The following is a 26,755-nucleotide window of genomic DNA, read 5'->3' as shown; positions in this document are numbered from 1 at the left end:
ACATTTACTTTTTGTAATTGTAATGTAATATATGCTGATGTCATTGTTTTTGGTTGGCTGTGACCGAAAGCTGTGGAATATGCTTTTTTTTTTTTTCTTAAAGCCCGTGTTTTTGTTTCACAACCTGCTGCTAATGAAAAGCTAAGTTTCCAAATGCTGAAAAAGTTTGCCAGGTTTTGATGGCCTTCTGATAGCCCTGGAAACTCTTTTCTACAGGAAAATCTGCCTTTGTATTCCCTTCTGAATCAGAGTGAAAAGGCAAACATTTCCTATGGAATGAAAATTTTTAAAAAATTAACTTCTGGACCCTCAAAATATTGTTTTGTTTCAATGCTGAAACAATGCAACACACTATATTAAATAGAACTCATATGATATAGCATTAGATATGTTATATGGTATAATAGAAATACTAGGTTAATATAATATTAAAGTAAAAACAAAATTAAACTAAAATAGGAATGAAATATATATATTTAAAAAATATATATACATGTGAAATATGAAAATTTGGTAGAAACCAACACATTACCATGAAACATTTCAATATTGATGCACCATTTTTTGGTAAGAAAATACAGGTCAGGACTGTGCTTATGTTAAATCGTATTCTTTTTACCATAGTGTATTACATTACGCCTTAATGAGTGTGTTGTTTTTCAGTTTTAATTGGACTAAGGATGGAAAACCATTTGATTTGCTATCTGACCCCAGGATAATCCCATTTAACAATTCAGGAACGTTCATGATCCAAAACCATGGAATCATGGCTGATTTTCAAGGAAAATATCGTTGCTATGCTTCAAATGCACTTGGAACTGCCATGTCAGAAGAAATTGAATTAATAGTTCCCAGTAAGTTTTTTAGCTAAAAATATGTATTGCTTTTTAATAATATGAGAGAGCATGAGTAATTCAGCTTAGCAAAATATGTGGGTCGATTGTTATATGTTGAATAGTATACAAAGTGCTGCATGGGAATAGCTGATATCAGCCTAAATGGTGAAGGGGAATAGTTGTTTGGAATGGTATACATTTTTCTAAGTATCCTCCATCTTGCTCAGGGATGCTAAGAAAACTCCATAGATTTTTCTCTGTTTAACCACAGTATCCTCAAAGCCACATAGTCTAGTAATAATACCTTTAACCAAGGAGAACTTGAGAAAACTTTCTGTAATGATATATATGTCATACTTGGGAGTCAGTTTGACATGCACTTTCTAGCACAGCGCTCTGACATTTTGATGTGATCTCATCATGCTGTATCTGACATCACAGCCTTGCAATAGAATGAGACTGTATCAAAGTGTTATCATCTGGAGGTAATGTCCTGGTGTGATAGCTTTTCATAGGATTCAGACCTTGCAAATAGCTAATTACCCCATAAAACACATTATGATCTTGGAAAGCTGATGTAGATGGCAGTACAGTACATACACAGTGGTGCTGTCAAATGTCACAAGGCCCTTTTCCCCTTCAGAGTCTCACTGCATTGTTTCTGCAGTATCCCTGGTTTCTGCTTTCTAGGAGATTAGTCTGCATTACTAGTGCAGAAGTTCAGACACCGCTAATGAATCATCAGCCTCTTCATAGGTTTTCTAATACAAATGCTAAAGCACACTCCCCAAACATTTTAATTAATTTAAAGGGCCTGGGTAAATTATGTACATATTTCCCTAACTACATGAATTTTGAGAACAAATATTGTTTATTGCTGCTTGCTGAATAACATCCACCATGCTCTGTCTCTAGAGGATAGACCAGCAGGCATATTAGTATAAACTTTTCCATGGCATCCACAGGAGAGTTCAGTGGCAGAAAATTATTTGACTATCACTAAACTATTTAAGTGCCTTTCTAAAGATTTGTCTTTAAATGTTTACTACAAACTTTATTTGTATTTGTTTAAAGCCTAATTTTGCTCATTCGATGCCACTAGTCACAGTCCTTGGTTTTTCTATATAAAGGAGAAAGAAATATTGATGAGAGTCATTGTTGGTAGGTGACAAAGTCAGCAAAAGACTCTATCAAATCTGGCCAAATACGTGGGAGAGGTCAGCGAGAAACAAGTGAAAGCACTTAGTGCACACTGACTGAGCAACAAAAGGTGGTAATAAGAGTTATTGATGCAGCACCTGAAACTGGGTATTATGGGAATAGCAAAACATAAGGGAATAGCAATTGTTACTGTACTACAGCTATCACAAGCAATGTGATGTTTAAGAAAGATATAAATAAGGGTAGAAATGGTGGTTTGTTGTTATACTTTAATGATAGGAGAGTCTGAACAGAAACGATGGTATGATAACACAGAATTGGTTTGGGTCTCTTGAGGGAAAGATCATAAAAGAGGTTCTGCTACAGAATCCTGAATTGGATTTGGCTATGATAGAAAGCTGTCTAATATCAGAGCGAAAGAGAGAGAGTGATGCTGCCAGCAATTATTGGATCATTTAACTTCCCAGATACTGATTGAAGAACGAGTGCTACAATAGTGGTAGGAACCAGATATTTCTGGATGTGAGAACAAATAGATTTCTTCACCAAACAACAGGTGATGGACCTTTGATGGACTTCTTTTCCCCCCCTAAATAACACGGGCCTGATAGAGTGGTTAGAGAAAATTACATTGGATTGAGTGGTCACAAGTTAATTCTATTTACATTTAAATGGAAGAATAAACAGGAATAAGTCTGCAAGTAAGGTTTTCCATTTCAAAGGGTCAGACATTGAGAAATCAAAAAAAGCTGTATTGTGAATTCAGTTGGACTGAAGAGCTCGAGTACTAAAGTATGGAGAAGACTTGCAATTTCTCTAAATCAAAGGTACAGCAATCGTGAGGAAATTGTATCCTAACAAAAGAGGAAAAACTCAAAACAGGGCCCCCAAATGTAGCTGGATGCATAATCACTTTTAAAAGTATATTAAGGCTAAGCAGAGAGCCTGCAAAGAATGGGAGGAAAAAAGGCCTGACCACTTTGTAGTAATAAAGTGAAAATTACCAAAAGTCAAGCTGAGCTATACTTTGGAAATCATACAAGGTTTCTTACCAGAATAAAAAAAAAAAGAGAACATGGATGGCAAAAGTGGGGGCAGTATACAGTAAGAATGGGATCAAACTGGGAGGGGATGATAACAAATGTTCCCCAGGGTTTTGTCCGGCACCTGCTATGGCTATACATGTTAATGGACGAGTTGAAAGATGGAATTGCGTCCATACATTTTGCATTTGAGTCTATGCTTGCTACAATTTACCTAAAACGGGTAGCAGACATTTTTTTGCAGGGCAAGAAAGGTATTTGGGATGACCTTGATGAATTTGGGAAAAAAGTCTGACGTGAATGGGATGAGATTTAGTACTAGATAAAAAAGCGAACAAGAAGGTTCTTAAATACAAAAGAGAGAATTACTGGCTCATCTGCAGAACTGTAGAAAAGGAAAATTTGGAGGATCTCATGGATCGCACACTGGAAATTCGAATAACCTTCTGGCATGTAATGACAGCAATGTCTTATGCAACTCACGGGAAAGGCTTCTGCCATGCTATTCAGTATTAGTGAGAGTTCACCTGGCTCCAGCTTCAGACCCTGCATTTTAAGAGCAGCATGGACACATTGGAAGAGTCCAGAGGAGAGCAATAAGAGTGCTTAGCTGCCTAGACAACATGACGTGTGATGAGAGGTTGGAGGAGTTGGGATTACTGAGTCCAGAGAGAGAAGACTACAGGATGATTTGATAATAGTCTTCAAAAACAATGATGGTTGATGTAAAGAATGTAGGGATGAACGGTTCTCTTGTGTTCATAGGTACAGGATGAGAAATAATGGTCTAATATTGCAAAAAGGTTGATTTAGGTTAAAAGGTTTCCCACTTTGAGGGCAGTTAAGCACAGGAACAGATTACCTACGTTGTAAAATCTTATCATTGAAAGATTTTAAGCGAAGAGTAAACAAAGCCTTTTCTAGGACACTTTAGACAGAGGTGATCCTGCCATGGTCAGAGGGATGGACTAAAGAGATTCCTAAAGTCCTTTCCAGCTCTACATCTGCCAAGTTTCAGTAGTGCTACAAAACATTTTGATGTTTAAGTTGATCTGAACTAAATGTGTATGATATGAGTTAAAATTATCTAGCTACCAGTAGGTGGGACACACCAACTGTCTGGAGTCACCTAGAGTTTTAAACAGGATGAGATGAAAAACAGTCAGTCAAAGCTTTAGGCAAAACCTAATTATTTATTGTGGAGTCTGGCCAGGGCATGGGGATTTATGCTCTAATGCAAAGCGCCTTTGGCCTTTTAATTTCCTAAGGAGTTCAGGACCACAGTTTTGTGTCTCAAGTAAAGAATAACACGTCCAACAAGTCTTCTGATACTACAGTGACCCATTGCTTTTACTTTAAAAAGAGACTCTTAAATATACAAAAATCAGAACAATTTGCTTAGCTGATGCTTTCCTTGGAGTTTTAAGCTTATAAATGAGACCGGAGATGTTTTTTGACAGATCTTGTAGCTCTCGTGATATGCGCTGGTCAGGATTTCCATCATTGCAATAAAGGTGTGAGGGTGTGTACACCAGAGGTGAACTTCCATTTTCCTTGTTGCGTTGAACTTCATGGACTATGGGGAAGGGAGTACTGAAACTGTGATTCAAGTCCTGGAGCAGTGTACGGTATTCTGCAGAGCTGCTTCTGTTGAAACTGCAAGATTTCTAGTTGATCATCTCCCTGCTAGCTGGACTGGTTGCTAGAAGGGTTTTTAACAAATGTAATCTAATAAACAAAGCATCTCTTTCCATCTACACAGCTTTCAGTTCTACATAGTTAAAAATTGGGGGGGTGTTATGGAAGAGAAAAGGAGGAGCCAGTGAAAAGTTGAAAGTATTTTTGAGTACCTTTTTTTTTTTTAACCTTGGAAGTGCAGAGTGCTCCAATAGCTTCAATTGCTACCTTCAAGTGAAGGAGGCTGCAAATGTTGAACTGTCAGTCTAGGAAGTGGTAATCAGCCCACTGAGGGAGCTCACATAATGGGATTGAATGGGATGACTCTGACTCTGGGGAAGCATCTATTTGTGCATGTCTTTGTCAAGTATCTGGTGGGTTGAGGTAAGACCATAATTATAATTTTCAAGTGAATGTCAAGCTTGAAAGGATACTAGACACATGGCAGGGTAGACCTAAGTAGCAAATTCACTTGGAGAGAGCAGAATTATGGGTTCTGCAAGCTGAGCAAGAAGATCTGGTGCTAATTTATGTGAAAAGACCTCACGAAAAGCGGAAATAAGCTGCACAGATACTATGTGTGGGAGACTTACTTAAATCCCATGCCTATCCACTGCATATACCCAAATCCAAGATGACATCAAATTTAAGACAAGCCCCCAATAATTAGATCCTATATGTGGAATATTATAAATTTCTTAAATTCTTCTTGGACTCGAGTAAATATGGTATTAAGCCAACTTCATCTTCATTTCATCTCATTTGTATATTTCTGCTACTATTTTTCCATCTACCTGTACATCATATGTTGTATAATAGCTTAGGATTAATGAACAGAAGTAGACTCAGTTCTTCCGACATAGTGACAACATCCCATAAGTCCTGTACAAGTCAGAGTTGCTTGTGCATAAAACCTTTGTAAATTAATCTTGAATTTTTCACTGCTACAGAAGAGACCGCACTGAACAAACTCTACACAGCAGTAGACACTAGAAAAGGGACTGGCACATGAGAGATCTCTGCGTGCATTCATGATAATGATGTGGAGGTTGGCAGGACTCTGCCAGCTGTGCTCAGGTTTAATGCAAGCACCTTGGCAAGCCACCACTCCAATAAAAGTTAGAAACAAATTTAAAAGAGCAACAAGTCACACTGGGTATTTTTCAGCATAAATTATGTTAACTCTGCTCTTATGCACTTCTATTTAGAGTAAAATAGTAGAGGGTTTATAAGGAAAGCAAGGCTACTGCAGACAAAGGGAACAAGATTACAAATTATAAAGGGCCATTTACAACTTCACTGGGTGGGGGGAGGGAGAGGGAGCAGCAAGAAATTGGAAATGCTCTGTTTACCAGGGCACCCCTTGGAATAACCAGGAACGGCGGCAACACACTGACAGACAACAGATTTAGGTTGGACATCATGGATTACTCCTTTAGGATGAGGGGTGCCAGAATCTGGAACGGGCTTCCAAGGGAGGTGGTGCTCTCCCCTACCTTGGGGGTCTTTAAAAAGAGACTGGACAAGCACCTGGCTGGGCTCATATGACCCCAGTGCTCTTTCCTGCCCAAGGCAGGGGGTCAAACTCGATAATCTATTGAGATCCCTTCTGACCCTAACAACTATGAAATAATGAAGATATTGCTTCCGTACCAGTAACTCCGAGAAATCAGTGGAAATGTCAGGAGAAAAGGTCCTTACTTTCCACTTAAGTAATGACAACACCATGCATTCTGCTAATAAGAAAAATGAAAACAGGAACTTAATGCATCTTAACCTAAGCAGCTGTGATGGTCAACTGTAAGTTAACTATTTTGAGTTAACCATCTTGTCAGATAATATCTCTAAACCAAGTAAGAAGAAAATCCTGACAGCATGCAGATTTATTATATTGCCTTTGCAATAGAAACTAATCACTAAGCAAGAATACAGAAAATTCCCATAACTTAATAATTTAAATATTTTATTTAATTAATCATGACCCAGCATAGCTTCCTTGTTGACCTAACACAAGATGTGCGGTCAGTATATTTAAGAAGTCTTGTCTAATACACTTAAAAGCATAGGGACATAAATTGACTGAGGAACTTTAGAGAGGCAGCTGGCATAGGCTCAGGGGGTACAAAAATGTGCATACTGTTGTCTGTAGTGAAAAGATTTTAAAGATCCGTGGAGTTGATGAAAATAAGGTATAATTAAATCGCTCTAAAAATCTTGATGAAAAGATTGTCCCCATTTTACAGATGGGGAAAAAAAGGGAAATTAAGTGATGCCTAGGTTCATACCAGATTACACAGAATACTTCATCTCCAAGGTTTTTGGACTCCTAATAAATCCATAGTTACCACTCTAACCACCTCTCAACAATTTATGGGGGTTAACACCTCTTGCCTTGGGAAAGGGTAGTGGATAGAAACTTCCCCAGAGTCAAAGAGGGTCATCTCATCAATCCCAGTATATGAGCTCCCTCAGCAGCTTGATTACCACTTTTGAGACTGACAGTTCAACATTTGCAGCCTCCTTCCATTGAATGTAGCAATTGAAGATTTTCCACAAATAAGCAGCATCGCCCCACTGGTCTGTCAAAGGCCGTAATGAGATTTCCAAATATAACTGCATGCTGCACGGGCCAATAGAGAAACCAGCATGCTGTCATGGATCTTGGGCTGTGTCCAGCTGGTTCTTAGGTGGGAAGAGGCCGTAAGTCAGTTTTATAATTCTTTGATATGCTAGCCAAACTGACTGATTGCTGGCATTAAGAAGAGCAAACTTAGGACTGCAGATGGCCAGGGAAGTGCTAGGGATTGCCGTGGAATAGAGTTCTCCTGGTCTGTCATCTTCGGGATCTGTTAGTTGTATATCACAGGAGGATTTGTCTACACACAAGGAATCATTCACTAGCCGGTAAAGTTTGCTCCTGTTTTGCACCAGCTTACTGATGTAAACCAGTCACAGTGCGTCTGAGATTCTCCCCAGTTATATGTTACTACAAAATCCTCTCTCCCTTCTAAATTACAGCTTCCCACACTAGCTTCAAACACAAAACCAGCTTCAAGGGACCCTTATGATTCTTTTCTTCTCCTTAAGTGGTATAAACCCACAAAGTCAATAAAGCTATACCATGTAAAACTACTGTACTGTCTTCATGGTAGAACAGAGTATAAACAGTGTAGACTATGGATTTTCTGACAAGCTAGTATGTTGGCTTAAAAAAATGGGAGGAGAGATCCCAAAAACCCTTTCTAAATTTCCTCTTCACCATGTCCCTTTATCAGAGCACTTGAAAACATTCTGCTTTGTTCTTAAGTGTCTCCAGAACTGTTTGGTCATTAAGTTGAGTTATCCTAATGATTGAACAGACATAGCATGCTCAACGCGTGATGCCAGAAATCTTTCATTTCCTTTGTCACCATTGTTCAAAAGAAGAGAATTTGGGAAGAGGCCAGTGGAGTATTTGCAGCATCCCCGAATTTAACAATTGCATGATATTAGAAAATTCAAGATATTCGTTTGGCAGCAGCTAATCCTTGGCATATGGACTCTTTCCTCAGACAGCTCTGAGATGTGTGTGTCACAGTGAGCTTTTGGAAAATGTATCCGTAACAGGCTGCATCTGACAGTGTTTCACCTCTCACTGGGGCTATTTGCTAGATGTCACTGGATTTGCATGTCCCACAAGAGGGTTCTCCTGCTGGCATTTCAGCAGGTCACTCTCAGGGTCACTCAATAAGCTTTTTCTTTCCCCCGTGTCCTGAAAATGCGAGATGACATATAACTACGCAAGGCTCTCTGGTCCTGCTCATTTAAGCCGGTATGTGGGGGAATGCATAAAGGATTGACGTGACAGAGGTGCTGCAAAGGGATCAATTGATTTCAAATTTCACGCTGTCCATGTGCTGCATTGATAATTCCATGCAATATTCAAAACTTCCATCAAGCAGTACCTCTTGGGTAGCGCTGAATACCAATCTCCGGCTTAACTTAATTATTATAGTTCCTGTGATCAGTCATAAATTAGCAGTGATTGATTCCAAAAGATTGAAGGAGTAAAATGGATAAGTACTGCAAACAAATATTGCACCAGGATACACACAAATGGCAGATAAAGGAGAGCAGTGTCTAAGACTAATAATAGCTTTTCCTGCAAAAAGTGGAGGACAGTTTCTCCTGCAGGCTGGTAAAACAGATTGGGCCTCAGCAAGAGCATCACTGGGAAGCCGGCTTAAATTTCAACCTGATATGCTTGCCTGGGAGCTTGGCTCACGTACTGGAATGGTCACTGGACCTGGACAGCAAACTGTTTTCCCATCCTGCAAAAATGTCCGTATTCTCCATTAAGAGGAAACCGTGGCCTTTAACTCACAAACAGACTGAGGAGGAGAACTGCAACATGCCAGGTAGCCTGGTGATAGAAACCTCATCAGGGATTCAGGGGATACAACGTCTGCTCTGCCTAATTATGGACCAGGGACTGGAGCCTAGGTCTCCTACGTCCCAGGAGAGCACCTTACAGTACCTTGGCCCCTGGCTATCCCGGTTCATGCCTCTCTTAATCTCACCTCTTGGAGTTTTCTCTCTCTCTTTTTTAAAAGCTCTGATTAGAAATGCCTATTCTGGGCCCAAGAAGCTGCTCCTGAGGAACATTTTATTGTGTCTGGTTTCTTTCCATGAAAAGTTGCGGTCCTGACAAAAATCAGCATTATTCCTTTTTATGTTGTTATGCTAGCCTCAGCCCCGGTCACAAGCTGACCCTTACTATACAAATGCAAGGGTCTTAATGATAACCGAGTCATGTGCTGTTGGCCTTGTCTGGGGCATATCTCTATTGCACTGAAGACTTGAGTGTGACGATGCTGATTTATTGTAGCTGAGGATCTTACCCAGTATCTGGTCTGCAGTCACACCCTTGCTTTGATATTGAACATTGTTCCAACAGAACTCCACGCTGGTATTCACTTGACTAGCGTTGCATACAAGTCATTAATCTTTACTGACTCACTTTGGTTCTTCATAGCCATGACTCTCTCATTCTTTTACCCTGGCGTAATTATATATTGAACTGTCATAACTGAAACTTGTACCAGTTCAGACTTGCTTGGAATATAAGTAGGAGGTAGTGCCTGGGTTTGTTTGAAGAGGGATTGCACTTCACAGATGCGTTTGCATGTAGCAATTCCTAACTTCTGGCTTTTCTTTGTTCCTTTGGGTGTGTTTCCAGCTCCTGTTACTCATGCACATAATCCCAGCGCCTGCTTGTATGAGATTACAAGCAACAGCCTGTAATTTGTTTGCCAGTGAAACCCTGTTTGAAGATAGGCTGATGGCTTTTCCTGCCCTTTTCAGATCCTGTTGATATCAGTGGGAGTTTTCCCATTGACATCACTGGCTGTTCATTGGAGCACATCCTAAATCATAATACAGTACCTGGTCCCTGAAGGCCAATGTGCAGATGCATCAGATTATTTAGGCCTGAAAACTGAGAGTAGACTCAAGGTCCTGAAAAACATAGACTCACTAGAACCAATCTGCAGCAAAACTTGCACATCTGAGGTTGGGACATATCTCCATTTCACCTAAAGCTGGGGAATCAAACCAGCCCCTGGCACAAGTTCTAGCCTGGTTTATTTTGCATTGTTTCCCAGTGGCTCCCTGGGGGCAATTATGCCGGGCCACATTGCACTCCAGTCTTATCCTTTGTGGTCTTCAGCCAGCATTGATGAGGGGCAGGGGTGAGTATGCTGAAATGAGTCAGTATAGTAAAAAAATCTATGCTGATTTTTTTTTTTCTGTGCCAGACTTCCCTGACAGGCAGGATTACAGCTCAGTATATCCAAGGTGGTAACCTGAGTTTTCTTTTTGAAGCTGTATTAATAATCAGAAAATAGAAAACCTTTTAAAAGGTCTAAAGGTTTAAAATGTTTAAAACCTTTCATGAATACATGTTAAGAGCAATTAATGCACAGACCACAAGGAACAGTATAGTGCAAGGGTGCTATTAGGACAAATGGTGGACAAGGGGACATCGTTGCAAGAGGTAAGAAAATGACGGATACTATTTGTTCTGCTACAGGTATACCAAAATTCCCCAAGGAGAAAATTGAGCCACTTGATGTCGAGTGTGGCGATTCTGTGGTTCTGCACTGTAATCCCCCCAAAGGAATTCCACCCTTGCATATCTACTGGATGAATATTGGTAAGTAATATTTAATTATATACAATACATGTGACCATTTTCTAAAATGCCTGCCTTAAAGATCAGTTTCATTAAAAATCCACAAAGGCTGGAAAAAATAGAAGAAACATTCACAAGTGACAATTTTTGCCCAATCAACCCCTCTACAGCTGTGACCAAACAGATACGCACAGCTGCAATGCAGTTAAAAAGGGCCTGGTCGCACAGAAATCTCAACCCTTAGGTGAAGATGCTTCAGAATAGTGTCTTCTGTACTGTAACTTGTGTCTGCACTGCCTCCCAGCCTCCAAGCTGCTTTCAGAAAGGGAGGAGGAAAGGGAGTGAAGGGAGTTTGGTTTGAGGGGCTCCAAGTCACTCATCCCGCCCTCCAGTACTAGAATGAGCTCCCTTTCCCCCTCCCATTCTGAAAACAGCACCTAGTGGGAGGAAGGGAGGGGCCATTGCTAGGGAAAATCAGCTGCTAGATATGCTCCCCACTGGACCCAGCAATGAACTTCTGTTTGGTCTGGGGGATCGTTGCAATTCAGAACACATCATGCAAAGCGTTTTAAGTTACAGAGGAGAGCTGCACTTCTGTCTGCGCCCATAAGCATTCAGAAAAGCAGTGACATACCGTGGGGCTCCAGTGCTGGGGGGACAATGCTTGCATTTGCTCCCACCCCCTGTCCTTCTGGTACATAAAGTCATGTCACAAGATAAGAGCTCTGAAGGGCCTAGCTGGCACTTCCCTCAAGCCCAGGGGCCGTGACTTCCCCTCCTCCCCATTGGTCTGCCACTGGATCTGGCTGTCATTGGTGATAGCTCAAAGAAAACTTCTCCTTGGTGCACTGCGGGAAACTAAAACTCAGGAAAATGGTGGAGCATGAAATCAAGATTCTACTGACAGCTCAAAAGGATTTTAAAGAGGATAATAAAAATACTGCAGCCACAGTAAAGAGGAAGTCAATGATATAAACCTTCTTACATCAGGATAAAGCAGTTAACAAAATTAGGAAGATCTTTCCATTTTTGTTGGGTTATTGGCTTTTTTAAGGATATGGTTACCGTCCTGTGTGAGTGTCTAAGGTAAAATTGTCACCCATGGAAGTCAATGACAAACTCCTGTTAATGTCAGTGGGGCAAAGGTCCCAGACTGATCTGATCTTTTATAGTAATTGTCATACTCCAGACATAAAACATTAATACTCTCTTACCATTGTCTCATTTAACAATAAACCAACACAACCACTACATTATGTACTGGTTCTTTTATATTATGTGTCATTAAAAAGAATCATAGGTTTGATTGTTTTTTCCAAAAACCTACAAATTGTCTTGTCAGTGGCACTGTTGCAGGCCAATGTTACAAGGAATTTTTACTGCATTATACCCTAACGATCACATCATTAAGATACAGGAAGCAAACTGTACAGTGAATCCTGCTTTTCTGCACCATGTTTACATGAGCTCTTTCTCCAGATCAAATGAGCAGCCCTGGGTAATGTGGCCCTATTATGTGGCTAAAGGCTACAGCAATTTAGCTTGGCCAGGAACTTTGTGCTCACTAGTTGCGCTGGCCATTCTGCTTCTTCTGGAAGTATAAATCCTCCTATTGGGGGCATGGCTGTGTATCATGACCATAATTATTTTTTCTTCCTAGATTTGCAACACATTCCACAAGATGCAAGGGTTTCCATGAGCCTTAAGGGGGATCTCTACTTTGCAAACGTAGAAGAAAATGACAGTCGAAGTGATTATTGTTGCTTTGCAGCATTTCCAAGACTGAGGACGATCGTCCAGAAAATGCCAATGACGCTGCGGGTAACACGTTGTAAGTCTGTGGGATGGGATCCCCCCCCACCCTCCCCTGTTTAACTCCCCAGTTGTCACTAAAGGCAGATGCATGCCATGTGTCTCTAATCTGATTCTCTCTGAAGAAAATGCATGTTAATATGTTTGTTCCTGCATTATTAACCTTACTCTAAGGGGTAGGTCCAACTGATAAAAGCTTCTGCAGCTGTTGGGTTTCAAAAGCGTTGCCGTCCTCCCTCCTGTTCTTCATCACTATGAAAGCTAATCACGATGCATCAGGGAAATCAACTCCTTTCACAAGTGCATCATTAGGCATTTCATACCGCCTCCTCCCCCTTGGGCCCAAGCACTGGCTTTGCCTGGATATGACAATCAGGGTTTGGAGAGCGGCATTAGGGAGCTCCGGTTAGTGTGATTGGAGTATATCCCAAGCGTCCCATTAGAGAGAGATGCTCTCGCTTGGCTGACCGGATGTTAGAAAACTTGAAAGGAGTTACAGCCTGTAGTTCTTGGTTTGTACCTGAAAAAGCCTACCCCTGAGCTCAGCCATGGAGAGCCGTTTGCCTCCACTTTTGAGTAAGTCTTCGAGGAAAAGAAGCAACGAATCAGGCGCCTGAGCTTCTGAGCTTACAAAATGACTTGCCATACTTGACTCTCATTCAGGCACAACAACATTAAGGTTTTGTTACTTATAGCAGTATTTCATGTTGGCTGTGCTGGCTGTGTCACATCCTTCTGACTTTTGGGGCCTGCTTTATCCATACAAGTAAAGGATATTTTCTTCCTAACTTTAAAGCATTAATATTTAAGGCTTAGTAGGGGGTGAAAGAGGGGGGTTGTTTTGACAAAAGTATATATGAATCCAGCATCAATTCTTCATCTTAATGCTTGTTTAAACTTCTTCTTTTTTTTAGTGTATTAATTATGAGGAATGAAATATCAGAATTAGATACTGAACTCCATGAATTTCTCAGTGTGTCTAGTCACAAAGCTCAGATTAGAGCATTAGTGTAAGGTTTGATGATATATACGGTTCTGAATACCCAAGCTAGTGAGGTCTTTATGCCTGCATACACTCTGCTTGAAATCAGTAGACCTACGCATGTTCTTAAAGTGAAGCTCCTGTTTAAGTACTTTGCTGAATCAAGAGCAGACTGCTCGACTCTGTGCAGCAACAAGGCCTTTAACAAGCTGCTGCATCGAAAAGAAGAAGAAAGGTAGATAGCCAGCAAGAAAAGGGGACAGCATTTTAATGGGACAGGGTTTTAATGGCGGCCTCTGGTCAGTCAACTCTGCTTGAATTGCTGTTTAAGGAACATTTTCCTGAATATTGTATCTTTTAAATGTTTCATTATATGTACAGAAATTCTCATTCTCATTTGCATTCTATTATTTTGGCTGTTTTATGTAAGCTGTCTTTGACACGTCTTTTAAAGGAAGAATTGTATCCATTTTTTCCCGATTGTTTTGTTTGTTTTGTTGCTTCTTTTTGACACCGTATAAACACTTATGTTGGCATTTGGTTTTCATTTTTGTTTATTTCAGTTAAGCACACTAATGACTCAGGCTCCTCTAATGCTGCTGTTACTGAGGGTGAGTTGAATGTACTTGTTTGTTAGTTAGTCTTTGAATTGCAACGACACTATTCGAGATGGGTAATCTGAGGCGTCATTAAAATGAAATATCCCATTAGCTGAGATGAAATACTGGCTGCTGCTCAGAGAAAACTTGAGATGGTTATCCCAGACATAAGCAATATATAGAACAGTACATATTCAGGCTTTTGCCTCTTTTGACTGAGGTGTGAAGTCTTTCCTTATCACTACAACAACTCTATTATCCTGTGTAATAGAAGAAAGACAAGTGGCCCGGACTGATACAAATTATTTTTCCAAACTGGCAGTTTTCCTGATCAAAGAAGTGATTTCAAAAGTAGTTGAAAGCTACAGAGCCATGAAGAAGCTTTGCTGACTGGCCAATGTTGGAATATTCTGCTGATGTTTAACGCACGAGGGCTGTAGTGCATAACTAAAACAAATATCCTGTTTCTCATCAGTCTTTAATCATCCCTAAATCCTGTTAGCATGGGAAATATTTAAAAATTATGGCCATGTTTTCCAAAAGTAACTATTAAGTTTGACTGCCTCAGGTTTTTGTAATATCCAGCTTGAAATCCTGATTTTTCAGAGAGTAAGTATTCAACAGCATTTGAACGTTGGATGGCTTTCACATGCCTTGAGATGGACATCCAAAGTGACCAATCACTTATAAAACTCGTGGCCTTGGAAGCTTGCATTTGCACATGCGCTCAGTGGTAGATAGAACTATAAAGAAATAGACATTTTAAAGGAATGGGAGAAAAAAATGAAGAAAAATGGTTTGAAATGGTTTTTTTGCTAAGTTATGAGGAAACCACTTTTCTTGAATAACCAGTGAAGATTGGAACAGCATATTCATTATTAATGATTATTGAATAGTCATTAACACTATGAATTGTTACAATGATGCTGTACAAGAACATATTGATTTTTTTTGTAGGTCTAGAGTAAATGATCACCTGAAACAATTTTTATTTTTTTTTTGCACAGTGGAGTTTTATTAACAGTTAAACAGTGTCTTTCTCCAAAGAGTATCACCAAATACATTCCTCAGTTACCTTTTACAATTGTAAAGAGAGGATGAATTCTGAGGAGTATGTTTTCAGCTGAGCTTGGAAAGAAGATGGAGATTCAGCGAAGAAGGAAGACAGTAGAAAGACTAATGCAGGTGGCAAGAACATTAATGGGAAACATTCATGTCCCAAATTGCCCTCATGTATGAGGCAAGAGTGGGGGAAGAGGAAATGGAGAGGGGAAAATACTAGAGAAGCAGGTGAAATTGCCTGGCAATCAAGACAGAGGGAGGCCGGAGTGAATCAATGGAGAGTTTTCAAGGCATGGCAGGAAAATTTGGATGGGATATTGATAGGCAGTCAGGAAGGGAATGAGTTCACCTTCTTAGGTCACGTGAAGTGGGAAAGCAATTTTTCTTCAGACTGTTGCTCAAAAAGACAAGAATTTAGGTTGTGATTTGAAAAGCATACAAGGGATTTCAACAGAGTCGGAACAGTGCAGCTTACCGTCACCCCCGGCATGATCTGGGAGTCACACGCTGCAACTTGCAACCTCTGCAACTAGGATTTCATGTACCAGCCAAACTTGTTTGCATCTGCACATGTTTGGCTAATCAAGGCACCCGCAGCATCAACTGGAGATAGAAGCCGTTTCTATAGCATGGCTTTGTTCCAGCTATTTCTCAAAGATTGGCTTAAACTGGAATTACTCATGATAAAGTTATGCACGTGCTTAAACTTAGGAAGCAAGGGGGTTCTAATATGTTTGCATTTATTTTCATTATTGTAGTTGTGCTCTGAATATAAGCAGATAATATAAATGGGTAGACCGCTTAACAAAGCATCTTAGTATAAAATCTAAGAAAATGCTAAATATATACTCCAGCCATCTTCCAACAGCAGCAACATTTATGCCACTGGGGAAAGGTGCCTAGGAAAATTCAGGGGTGTGTAGAAACCTTTTTCTTGAGAAAGTCTGAATCTTCTTTTTTCTCCTTTTTTTTAGCAAACTTTATTAAGGAACGAAAACCCAAACTGCTGATACCACCTGAATCTTCCGGCATTAGCTCGTCAGTCACTGTCATCAAAGGAGGGGTCCTGCTACTTGAATGCATCGCTGAAGGGCTGTGAGTATTGCTTATGCTTAATAGTCTTCTGGAGTGAATTGGAAAAAAAGGAAGCAGCAATGCTATATTACCTTCAACCGATGCATGTTTTTACATCAAATGTTTGCTTTGGGTTCTCTTTAGAGAAAGTTACATTTCTTATAATGTAGCACAGAGCTAGAATGGAAACCTCAGGAGGTGGTTATTAATGTTTAAGTTTTAGGAACACATATTTGAAAAACAAACCACATTTACCATGAGAATTTAGATACCACCTTTACTAGTCTAGACTAAGTTTATCTTCAGATGCTTCAATATGATGACCACTGACAGTTATGCTGCATTTAAACACATTATGAATTGAATAACATCACAATTTACTTGCAAGGTTTGGCAGTTATTCTGTTTTTCTTTCCTATTTGAGCCAGTTCAGATTCTACCTCTTTGTTTGGAAAAGGCTTGGTAATTTAATTAAGTTTTATGTTCTCAGAACACCTTCCTTAATACCACTGTAGTAGACAATATTTCTACTGTGATGCTCCACTAGATCTAACCAAACCAAAGGGTTTGGTTAGACCCAGAATGAAGACAACGTCTTATCTGCAAAATTTGTCTAGAGAGTACCTTCTCTTTATTCTCAATGGCATAGGACAGAAGCAGTATAGAAAAGGGAAGGTTAACTAGATACCAGTTTAAGTGCAGCTCTCATCGTGGTGTGATGATTGCTTGCGAATGTCTCTAAAGCCCTACTTCTGGTCCAGGGCAGGAGTAGCCACACAGCAGTGCTATCAACAGTACAGGGTCAAGTTCATCCATGTTCCCCCATCCTGATTAACACTTTATCTTGTGGCTAGCATGCAATATTCTGCCCTAAAAGCGTTGCCATTGGAAAAAGTTCAAAATCCTGCAACCACTGAACCTAGAAGAGAAATGCATTTGCTTCTGGTTTATATGTGACAATGTTTGTTGAACAGGGTTTTAAATCGTGCTGCTTTCAACCTAGTTTCAGACTCCGTATCGTTGTTTTTTGACCAGCTAAAAGAGAGATCATCCATATTAGAGTGCATACAATTATTACCCACTACAAACCTCAAAGTCAGGATGATTATCTTTCTGAACAGACTTGTTCAGGACACCTTGTTTGTCCATACTGACTTGATTGGTAGGGATACATAAATCGTGGCTTTGCCATTTTCATGGAAACTGAGAAAAATGTGGGGTTCTGTGATCACTGTGAAACATGGCATTTCTCATGATTTTGTGTGGAATCACCTGTAAAAATATAAGAGTTTACTGGACTACAAAGAAGGCACGGCAACCCCTGCAGCCATAGAGCACATGGTTTGAGAGAGAGCTACTGAGAGGCTGAGCTAGAGACCTAGACTCAGTGAAGGCGCCAGTCAGGAAAGTGAAAAGGGTTTCAGTGCCATCTTTTTAAAAGCCAGATGCAGTGCTGCAGACTGGAGATCATGAGTGAAAAGAAATCCAAAAAAACTAAATATTTTTCAGCCCAGGATCCTGTAAGGCAGCTTCTTATAGGAATGTTGCATGCAGATGGTGGTAAATTGTTACGTTCGTCATGCAACGTAACTGGATGTGTCAAGGAAAAACCGCATTGATCGGCATTTAAAGTCCGAACTGTGTATAAAGTGAAAGGATTCTGCAGAGGCTGAAGGTCAGAGTAAGAAACAAGTGACTATATCCTCAGTCTTTAAACGAACCGCTGAAAGAAGTCTGACAAGAAGAGAGGCTACATTTGCACTAGTGGAGGCATTAATGGCTGCCGACATACCGCTGGAGAAAACTGATAACCCTAGATTAAGGGACTACTTGAACAAATACGTGCCAAACACTGGCAGTTTCCCATGTCCATACAAGCATCACCATCATTATCTACCAGGAGTAATTGCTTCGCATGATCAATCTACAAAATCAGCATTGGCGGAATATGAGTCAATCTCGATTGCAGCAGACAGAGCAACAGGTGCCCAAGATAACTATGCTGTGAACCTTTTATTTGTACCTGGGAGCTGGAAAGACTGCAGCCTGCCTGTTTCTCAAACAGAGCCAGTTCACTTCACATCTGTCAATTTTTCTACCATGGCACAAGCTGTAGTGATGGTCGCAGTAAACTACAGCTTAGAATTTAACAGGATTGCAGCATTTTTACCTGATAATGGCACGTATATGTGCAAAGCTTGCCCTAATGTGCCCCATGGAAAGATGCCCAGTACAATTCATGTTACCTGCAATGCACACGTCCTTTCTTTAGTAAGTGACATCCGCTGCATATATTTTCCTGAAGTTGATAGTCTGGTTTCCTTTTTTTGAAAAACATTCAAGTATTGTGCAGGCTGTAAGTTTTGATACAGAGAATGCATTGCCAATCAAAGTTGGGAACTACATGTAACTGCGTCACTTAGAATCATAGAAAAAGAGGGTTGGAAGGGACTTCAGGAGACCATCGAGTCCAACCCCCTGCTCAAAGCAGGACCATTCCCAACTAGATCACGCCAGCAAAGGCTTTGTCTAGCCAGGCCTTAAAAACCTACAAGGATGGAGATTCCACAACTTCTCTGGATGACCTGGTTCAGTACTTTTCTACCCGCTTAGTGACAAAGTTATATAATATCTAACTGCAACTTCCTTTCCTGCAACTAGAAACCATTGCTCCTTGTCCTGTCATCTGCCGCCACTGAGAACAGCCTAGCCCCATCCTCTTTGTAACCCTGCTTCAGGTAGTCGAAGGCTGCTATTAAATCCCCTCTCTTTCTTCTCTTCTCTGGACTCAATAAGGCCAATTCCCTCAGCCTCTCCTCGTAAGTCATGTGCCACAGCCCCCTAAACATTTTTGTTACCCTCTGCTGGACCTTCTCCAATTTGTCCACATCCTTTCTATAGTGCAGGGCCCAAAACTGAACACCATACTGCAGATGTGGCCTTGCCAGTGCTAAATAGAGGGGAATAATCACTTCCCTTACCAGCTGCCAGCACTCCTACTAATTCAGCCCAGTATGCCATTAGCCTTCTTGACAACAAAAGCACACTGTTGACTCCTATTCAGCTTCTTGTCCATTATCAGCACCAGGTCCTTTTCTGCAAAGCTGCTGCCCAGCCAGTCAGCCCCCAGCCTGTACCGCTGCATGGGATTGCTCTGTCCTGCGTGCAGGACTTTGCACTCGTCCTTGTTGAACCTCATGAGATTTCTTTTGTTTCAATCCTCCAATATGTCTAGATCACTCTGAATACTAGCCCTACCCTCCAGCATATTTACTACTCCCTCCAGTTTGGTGTCATCTGTAAACTTGCTGAGAGTGCACTCTGCCGTTTTCCAGGTCGTTGATGAAGATATTGAACAAAACTGAAATGCTTCCAGCAGAGCTAGTGGTTACACGGTGGAATTCATGGTTTAACACACTTTGTTATCACACAAAGAGTATGAAGGACTACCAGCAACTTGTGTGCGAGGAGCTGGAAATCACGCCTGGCACACACTGCATGCTTATACCATAAGATCTCTCTTAAGACAGGGTGACAGTAAAGATCAAGTGAAGATTGCAGCTGAAAATGCACTAGGGTTCATGGAGCTTCTAACATGGTTTGAAAGATGTCAGGCATTGATCCACCAAGCACACAAGCTGATGGATTTGATAAGTTGCCTCACGGCAACTTTTAAACTGTCAGTGTGAAAACCAGCAGAGACAAGAGCCATTCCAGGCCATAGCTGCAAAGTTGAATCCGTATTACAAGTATGATTAGTCACTACCATCTTGGTTTAAGCTACCAACTGCCTCCTTTTTTTTTAGTTCTGTTCACATTTTTTACCCCAGTCAGGTGCCTTTTCTGAGTTTTGATCCTCAGCAATTAAAATCAGTCCCTAGATAGCAGACTGAGCATGACAAGGGATGCGCTGCTTACATGGACTTTGTCAGAGTGTCAGATGCCTTTAACTGTGACTATGTTTTGGGAGTCTGTTTCTGATCGGTTTCCACATCTTCACAACTTGGCAAAATCCTGCCCTACCATTCCAACCATTTCGGTGGATATAGAAAGTGTAATCTCAGTGTATGGACATGTGGTCATACTATAGAGACAGAGAGGAGGTCAACTGCAACTGCTGATGGATGCTGAATGCTATCATTTAACAACTAACATGAATTGTTTCTATTAAGGTTAGCATTATTTGTTATTGTTAAACTTTCTGTCAAACACATAAATTGTGATGATATTAGTTACAATTTATATTGTATACATTTATATTCATAATATGTTTCAACTGTGATTTAAATTTAATACTTATATTTATAATAATGTAGTCATACATTTGATAGTTTCATGAACTTTGCTATTTAATTGTGCTGCAGTTTTTGCCTCTTGGCCAATCAGTGGCAAAAGGGAGCTTGCTGCAAAGAGGCTATGAAATAGGCTCCACGTGTCACAAGTGGCCCATGAAAATCCTTTTGTCTTGCTGCAGTTTAGGTAGGCCCCTACTGATAGGGCATCAGTCACTTTTGAATTGGCAAGATTGTGCCTCTGCAGTTGGTTGCCATTTTTGTAAAGCAAGTGAGTGACTTCTCTGTTGGATTCATGCCAAGTTACCATAATGGATTCTTATTCTTATTCTCTTCTGCAATACATCTTGTCTAAATGGCCAAATATGCCTGAGAGCCATAAAAATCCAGCAGATTTATTTTTATATAAAAGTGTAAATTTTTAGTTTCGGGAAAGCAAGGAAATTATGACATGCCTGAAGCAAGAATAAATAAGAATTTATTCTTTTTATTTCCCTGTAGGACTTTTCTAATGAGCTATAATTAGAGCAGGTAAAAAAACAGTAGTAGTAAATTTAATGAAACTAATTAAATTCACATTTTCAATTAATTTTGCCATGATATTTTTCAGTTTCAGTTTCCAATAAAGCATTCAAATGAATTTTTTTGCAAGGGGAAAAAAAGCCCTGTTTTGCAGGGTAAAAAAAGGACTTATGCTTCTTTTATTTTGTATTTTTTTTACACTAAAAAGAAATGGAAGTTGGATTTAAAAGAGAGACAGAGAGTACTTTCATTCACCGAAACCCCCCCATATATTTGTAATAATTTTAAAACAAAAGAAACATCCAATGCATTTGAGGAAAAAATATTTTTATTAATTTAATCAGCTCTAATTCTGTTCCTACCATACTTCCATTTTATGAAATGGTTCAATGTACCCAGTCTACGTCTTTGTAAAAATGTAATTATCCAGCACCTAAGGCTCAGGACAGTCAACCAAAAACTAAAGCAACCAAGACCATCCCCACCTTGTCTTTTTATGAACATTTGACCCATCTCTAAACTATTTAAAGCAGTCTTCCTGGTATGTCACAAAGATCTAAACTGGTCTCAGCAGCATTAATGAAATGCAAGGAGTTTAAATGTGTCATTGCTTCTGTACAATATCAGGAAAGGGACGTCTTGCAGGCAATATGACACTGTCATTGTTATGTATGCTGCTTATAGAAAACCATAGTTTCTTGGTACCTGGGGCTTTGAGTAACTTGTGCCTGGGCATTTTGCCATCTTAACAGATGGACATGAGCGTAAGCAGATATGACGCTGTGTATGTGCATCATGTCTGGTGCTGGGGTCAGGGAATCCTGCTGGGACTGTTCAGACAACAGTCTGTCCTGAGTTTCTGTGTGTCTGGTTCCAAGTAGACTGTTAACTTACTAATATCATAAAGTACTTTTTTCAGGCATGTCCAGCATATGATTAGAAATTGGTCTGATTAGGCAAGGTTCTGGGCAAAGTCATTTTAATGATGCCATTTCCCTTTGACTGTCTGCAAGGGCCCTTATGGAATAGGACAAACAAGCTTCAGTCCCTCTGCTATGGTTCATGCCAATATATTTACAAGGTATGCAAACGTGTGTCATGACCTGCTGTTGGCAGTGGAGGATTCATTGAACATGGGTTCCTTTTAACCAAGAGGCAGTACAAGCCATGAACAATATAAAAGCTCCAGGCTGGGTGTTCGAATGGGGAAAACGTGCAAGCTGTGCACACAAAGGGGCACGTGGGGGAATTCTGCAAACACATTCTCACAAAGGGTTATGCATAAACGCTCATTATTTGTTATACTGACCATGAAGTGTTAAGATACAGCTTCAGCCATCCCCACTCTCCCATACACATCAGACTAAAAAAACCCACCCTGAACTAAAATAAACCCTCCGCATCCTTTTTCTTTCTTTTCCCCATAGCCCAACTCCTCATGTAAGCTGGACCAGGGTTGGTAGAGACATGCCCAAGGCCAGGGCAGCGATGGAAAATTACGGAAAGGTTTTGAAGATCGGAGAAGTTTCCGCAGCCGATGAAGGAACTTACCTGTGCACGGCAAAGAATTCTGTGGGGACAGTGAAACATGAGTTCCAGGTCCATGTGGAAGGTGCTCCATATATATTTTAAGTAGTTTTATGTATTGAACCAAATGGGCAGTTGCAAGGTAACAAGTTAGAGTCGCAGCTGGTATAAAGTCGCGTCATTGCATTTAAGTTGGTGGTACTGCATTAATTAATACAGCTCATCTCTCGCATGAAAGTGAATGAAAACTGATGTTTTCTTCAACCGTTAATATTTGGGTTTCCCATGCTATGCTCTTAATAAATTCAAACATCTGGCTCTAACTGTTAAGATCTGTTTTAGTTGAAACATGAATCCCATCACCTGTGTTATATTGGATGTCAGGTTAGATGATGTAATTGCATCATCAGGCCATAACGTCTATAAAACTAGGGTTTGTTTGCTTTTTAAATTGATGTGAAATAGGATAGCTTCGGACCAGATCTAGGCACCATTTAAGCAGACTTCTCTCACTCCATTGAATAAGTTGCAAAAACAATCTCTGTATTTAGAGGGAGAATTTGAAGGCATCTTACAAAAACAAGATAAATTAAGACTAACAGATTATAAGGCTTCACAGAAACATTGTTACTGATGGTTGATCTCCCGCATATTAATCACATTTATCACCAATTAAGAAGTGTGAATAATTTCATATTCTTTCCCTCTGGCCTGACACTTGCCTCATTTCCTTCCCATTTGCCCAAAATGGCTCTGCCAGAAAATTATCTGTATTTCCTACCACTGTAACTCCTCAATCGTTTCTTTGACTCCTTCCACATCATGCTTAATACTCCTCAGCCTCAGGACTCTGCTTCTGCTTATATCTCTCCTGCCATAACTACACTCCCACTCTCATTTTTTCTGTTGCTGATCTGGCTTATCTCTATGCCCACTCGACATCCTCCCACTGAGAACCCAGAGTCGACTTTCACACACTCCTACATGCCTGAGACACCTTCTCCCCCACTAAGTGTGCGCTCTGTTCATACCAGCCTTGAAGTTTGCTAGTGGACTTTCTTTTGTTCATCTCTGTAGGCTGTAAACTCCTTAGGACAGGGATATTGCCAACACTTAAAGAACAATTAATAATAATAGCAGTATCTGCCTTTGCTATTGACACTTTAAGAATAACAAGAATAACAACAGTTATGAACACTGATAATGATACCACTGCTACTACCAATGATGTTGTTGTTATATGCTGCAATAGTCTCCAGACACACAAATGAAGAGTCAGAGAGGCCCCTGGCAAAAGTGTGCAAGGGAAGGATCAATAGGATCTGCTGTGGGATCTCCACAGTCATGCTTTCTACTATGCCACATGTGTATGGCAGGGGGTGTGATTGTGGGATCCAGTATTGGATCCCATTGTACCTTACTGCTGGTTCAGTGGGAGCCCAGGATCACAATCCCCCTGTGCTAGCAGGTAGCCAGCTTCTGCAGCTGGGAGCCCTGTCACCTGCTGGAGCTTCCAGCCACGCGGGCACATGCTGCACCCCGGGGGCTAGGAACTGCATCAGTGTGGCCTACCTGGCCACACATTTGGTTAATAGTGAGATAGGAACCAACCACAAAGTTATGACACACTTTTTTTGTGGCATAATGTTGTGGCTTATTCCTTGTTTTATGACTCCATTAATTGCATTAACGCTTGGCCGGGTAACAACTTAAGACATGATTAATTGGTTAACGTGTGCCAGGGGCCTCTGTGTTTACCCAGCAACAGAAAAGCAATGCCACACAGTGGTTTAGAGGAGCTGAAATGACAAATAGGTGCTCCTCTTTCAGAGTTTATAGGGCAGTTCAATGGGTAGCTCTGTTGCCTCAGGAACAAAACAGGTACGGGGCTAAGATTTGCAGTGTTCCTGGTCAGAGTGGTGCAGCTCAGCCCCCTTTCTGGAGGAGGTTACCTCTCTTCTGGGCCCCAGAAAGCTTTAAAAAGGGGGGCACTCTAAGTTCTTCCTGCTCTGACCCCCCATCAGCCCAGGAGGGAGCAATAGCAGCTTGTTGCCTTATGCTTTTATAGCCTTGTCGTCTGTGCAAGCTGTAGTGATGCAGGCAAGACAGAAAAATGTGGTGACTCCTTATTCCCAGGTGAAGAGTCATAATTGGGCTCACAATAGGGCAGAAGAAAACCTTCAGAGGTGTCTCTTGGTAATGCTGCTCTTTCAGCTCTGCTCGCATAGCTGCTCGTTTGGTTTGGACACCCCCCCCCCAAAAAAAAAAACCAGCAACAAAAAAAGGCTCCTGAATGAGGATGTAGAAACCTAATTGAAAGACTTGGCAACAACATTTTTCACTTGCGTCAAGGAAAAAAATAAGTAAATAAAAACCTCCACTCTGCAGAGAGAAATGTGCTCATACAGTATTAAACCATCCACATCTGCCAACTGCTTGATTTTAATCTCTGCCGCCCCATCTCTTCTCTCTCCTCTCAGGAAGGAATAACTGAAAGGAAAAAAGCCTGGCAAACGCCTACCCTGCATTCAGTTGTTAACACACAGAACAGCCGTTTGTCACATTATTTGACCATTAAACACAATCCTGTTTTGCGTATGTGCTGCTTTTCCCAAGTGTGCGCGTTGTGTCAGAGGGGAGATGGAGGAGGGGGAGTAGGCCACCAGGTTGCGGGGAGTGCTTGACTGCTACTGTATGGGAAGTTGCTGACTCCCAGAAATCATTCCAGATGGTTTGGAACATCTCTACTGTAGCTGAATATTTTAACAATCTGCCCATGGTTTTTTCAGCTTTAAAAATTGCAGCTTTCCAAGGAATTGCAGGAGCAGCAAAAAGTAACGTACCAGAGAAATTACGTTAATTAAGCAGTTGAGAAGGTTGACCCCCAGATTTTTACAGGGACCAAAGCTTCCTGATTAATGATCAGTTCTGTTAATTAAAAAAGCAATTCTCCACCCTCCCAAAACCCCCACCATAACCCCCCCAATAAAACCTCTAATAATCACCATATTGTATTAGAAATGCTTTTATGTGAGCTTTTAAACCCTTTTCTCCATAATGTAGGTTGATATCACTAATAGGAATTCCATCTTTTAAGAGTCTTCTCACATGTGGCATATTGGCATAAAATTGAGGTCAAATACTGTCCTTTTATTTGGGTTTTGAATGATGTCACTAACAATCACAAAACATAGATTCATAGATGTTAGGGTCAGAAGGGACCTCAGTAGGTCACTGAGTCCAGCCCCCTGCCCTGGGCAGGAAAGAGCGCTGTAGTCAGTCTCCTCTTGAAGACCCCTAAGGTAGGGGAGAGCACCACCTCCCCTGGAAGCCCATTCCCTTCTGGCAGAGGCAGAAAAGGATGTTGGAGTCATCATTGATGCCAAGATGAACGTGGGCCGGCAGTGTGGGGACATGGTCAGGAAGGCCAACCGCACCTTGTCATGCATCCACAGATGCATCTCGAGCAGGTCCACGGAGGTGATCCTCCCTGTCTATGCGGCGCTGGTCAGGCCGCAGCTGGAGTGCTGCATCCAGTTCTGGGTGCCGCGTTTCAGGAGGGATGTGGACAGCATCGAGAGGGTCCAGAGGAGGCCACTCGCATGATCAGGGGACAGCAGGGCAGGCCTTATGAGGACAGGCTATGGGACTTGAACCTGTTCAGCCTCCACAAGAGAAGGCCGAGGGGGGATCTTGTGGCCTGTTACTAACTAGTCAGAGGGGACCAGGAAGCATTGGGGGAGTCCCTGTTCCCCCGAGCACCGCCAGGAGTGACCAGGAATAACGGTCACAGGCTGGCAGAGGGGAGATTCAGATTAGACATCAGTAGGCGCGACTTCACGGTCAGGGCGGCTAGGATCTAGGACCAGCTTCCAAGAGAAGTGGTGCTGGCTCCTACCCTGGGGGTGTTTAAGAGGAGGCCAGATGAACACCTTGCTGGGGTCGTTTGACCTCATACTCTTTCCTGCCATGGCAGCGGGTCAGACTTGATGATCT

At 41.1% G+C, this 26,755-nt stretch overlaps 1 protein-coding gene across 8 annotated transcripts in view; it reads left to right on the top strand.

Moving 5' to 3' along the window:
- Window positions 1-26,755, top strand: part of CHL1 (cell adhesion molecule L1 like) — a 189,385-nt gene that overhangs the window by 113,132 nt on the left and 49,498 nt on the right. For 5 of the 8 annotated variants that reach the window (XM_090021244.1, XM_090021236.1, XM_090021237.1 and 2 more), the window contains 6 exons: window positions 664-854; window positions 10,788-10,910; window positions 12,550-12,720; window positions 14,247-14,294; window positions 16,319-16,439; window positions 22,660-22,844. In XM_090021244.1, coding sequence (XP_089877370.1) covers window positions 664-854; window positions 10,788-10,910; window positions 12,550-12,720; window positions 14,247-14,294; window positions 16,319-16,439; window positions 22,660-22,844 — 839 coding nt within the window. Of the gene's footprint in view, window positions 1-663; window positions 855-10,330; window positions 10,447-10,787; window positions 10,911-12,549; window positions 12,721-14,246; window positions 14,295-16,318; window positions 16,440-22,659; window positions 22,845-26,755 lie in introns of those variants that run through there. The other 3 variants (XM_090021243.1, XM_090021238.1, XM_090021242.1) reach the window with 3 other exon arrangements.

Source organism: Crocodylus siamensis, chromosome 11, assembly GCF_052110815.1.
Source record: "Crocodylus siamensis isolate JL-2025a chromosome 11, ASM5211081v1, whole genome shotgun sequence".
In the NCBI taxonomy this organism is placed as follows: Eukaryota; Metazoa; Chordata; order Crocodylia; family Crocodylidae; genus Crocodylus; species Crocodylus siamensis.
Note: the sequence above shows the minus strand (reverse complement) of the source record. Positions and strands in the feature narration are given on the sequence as shown.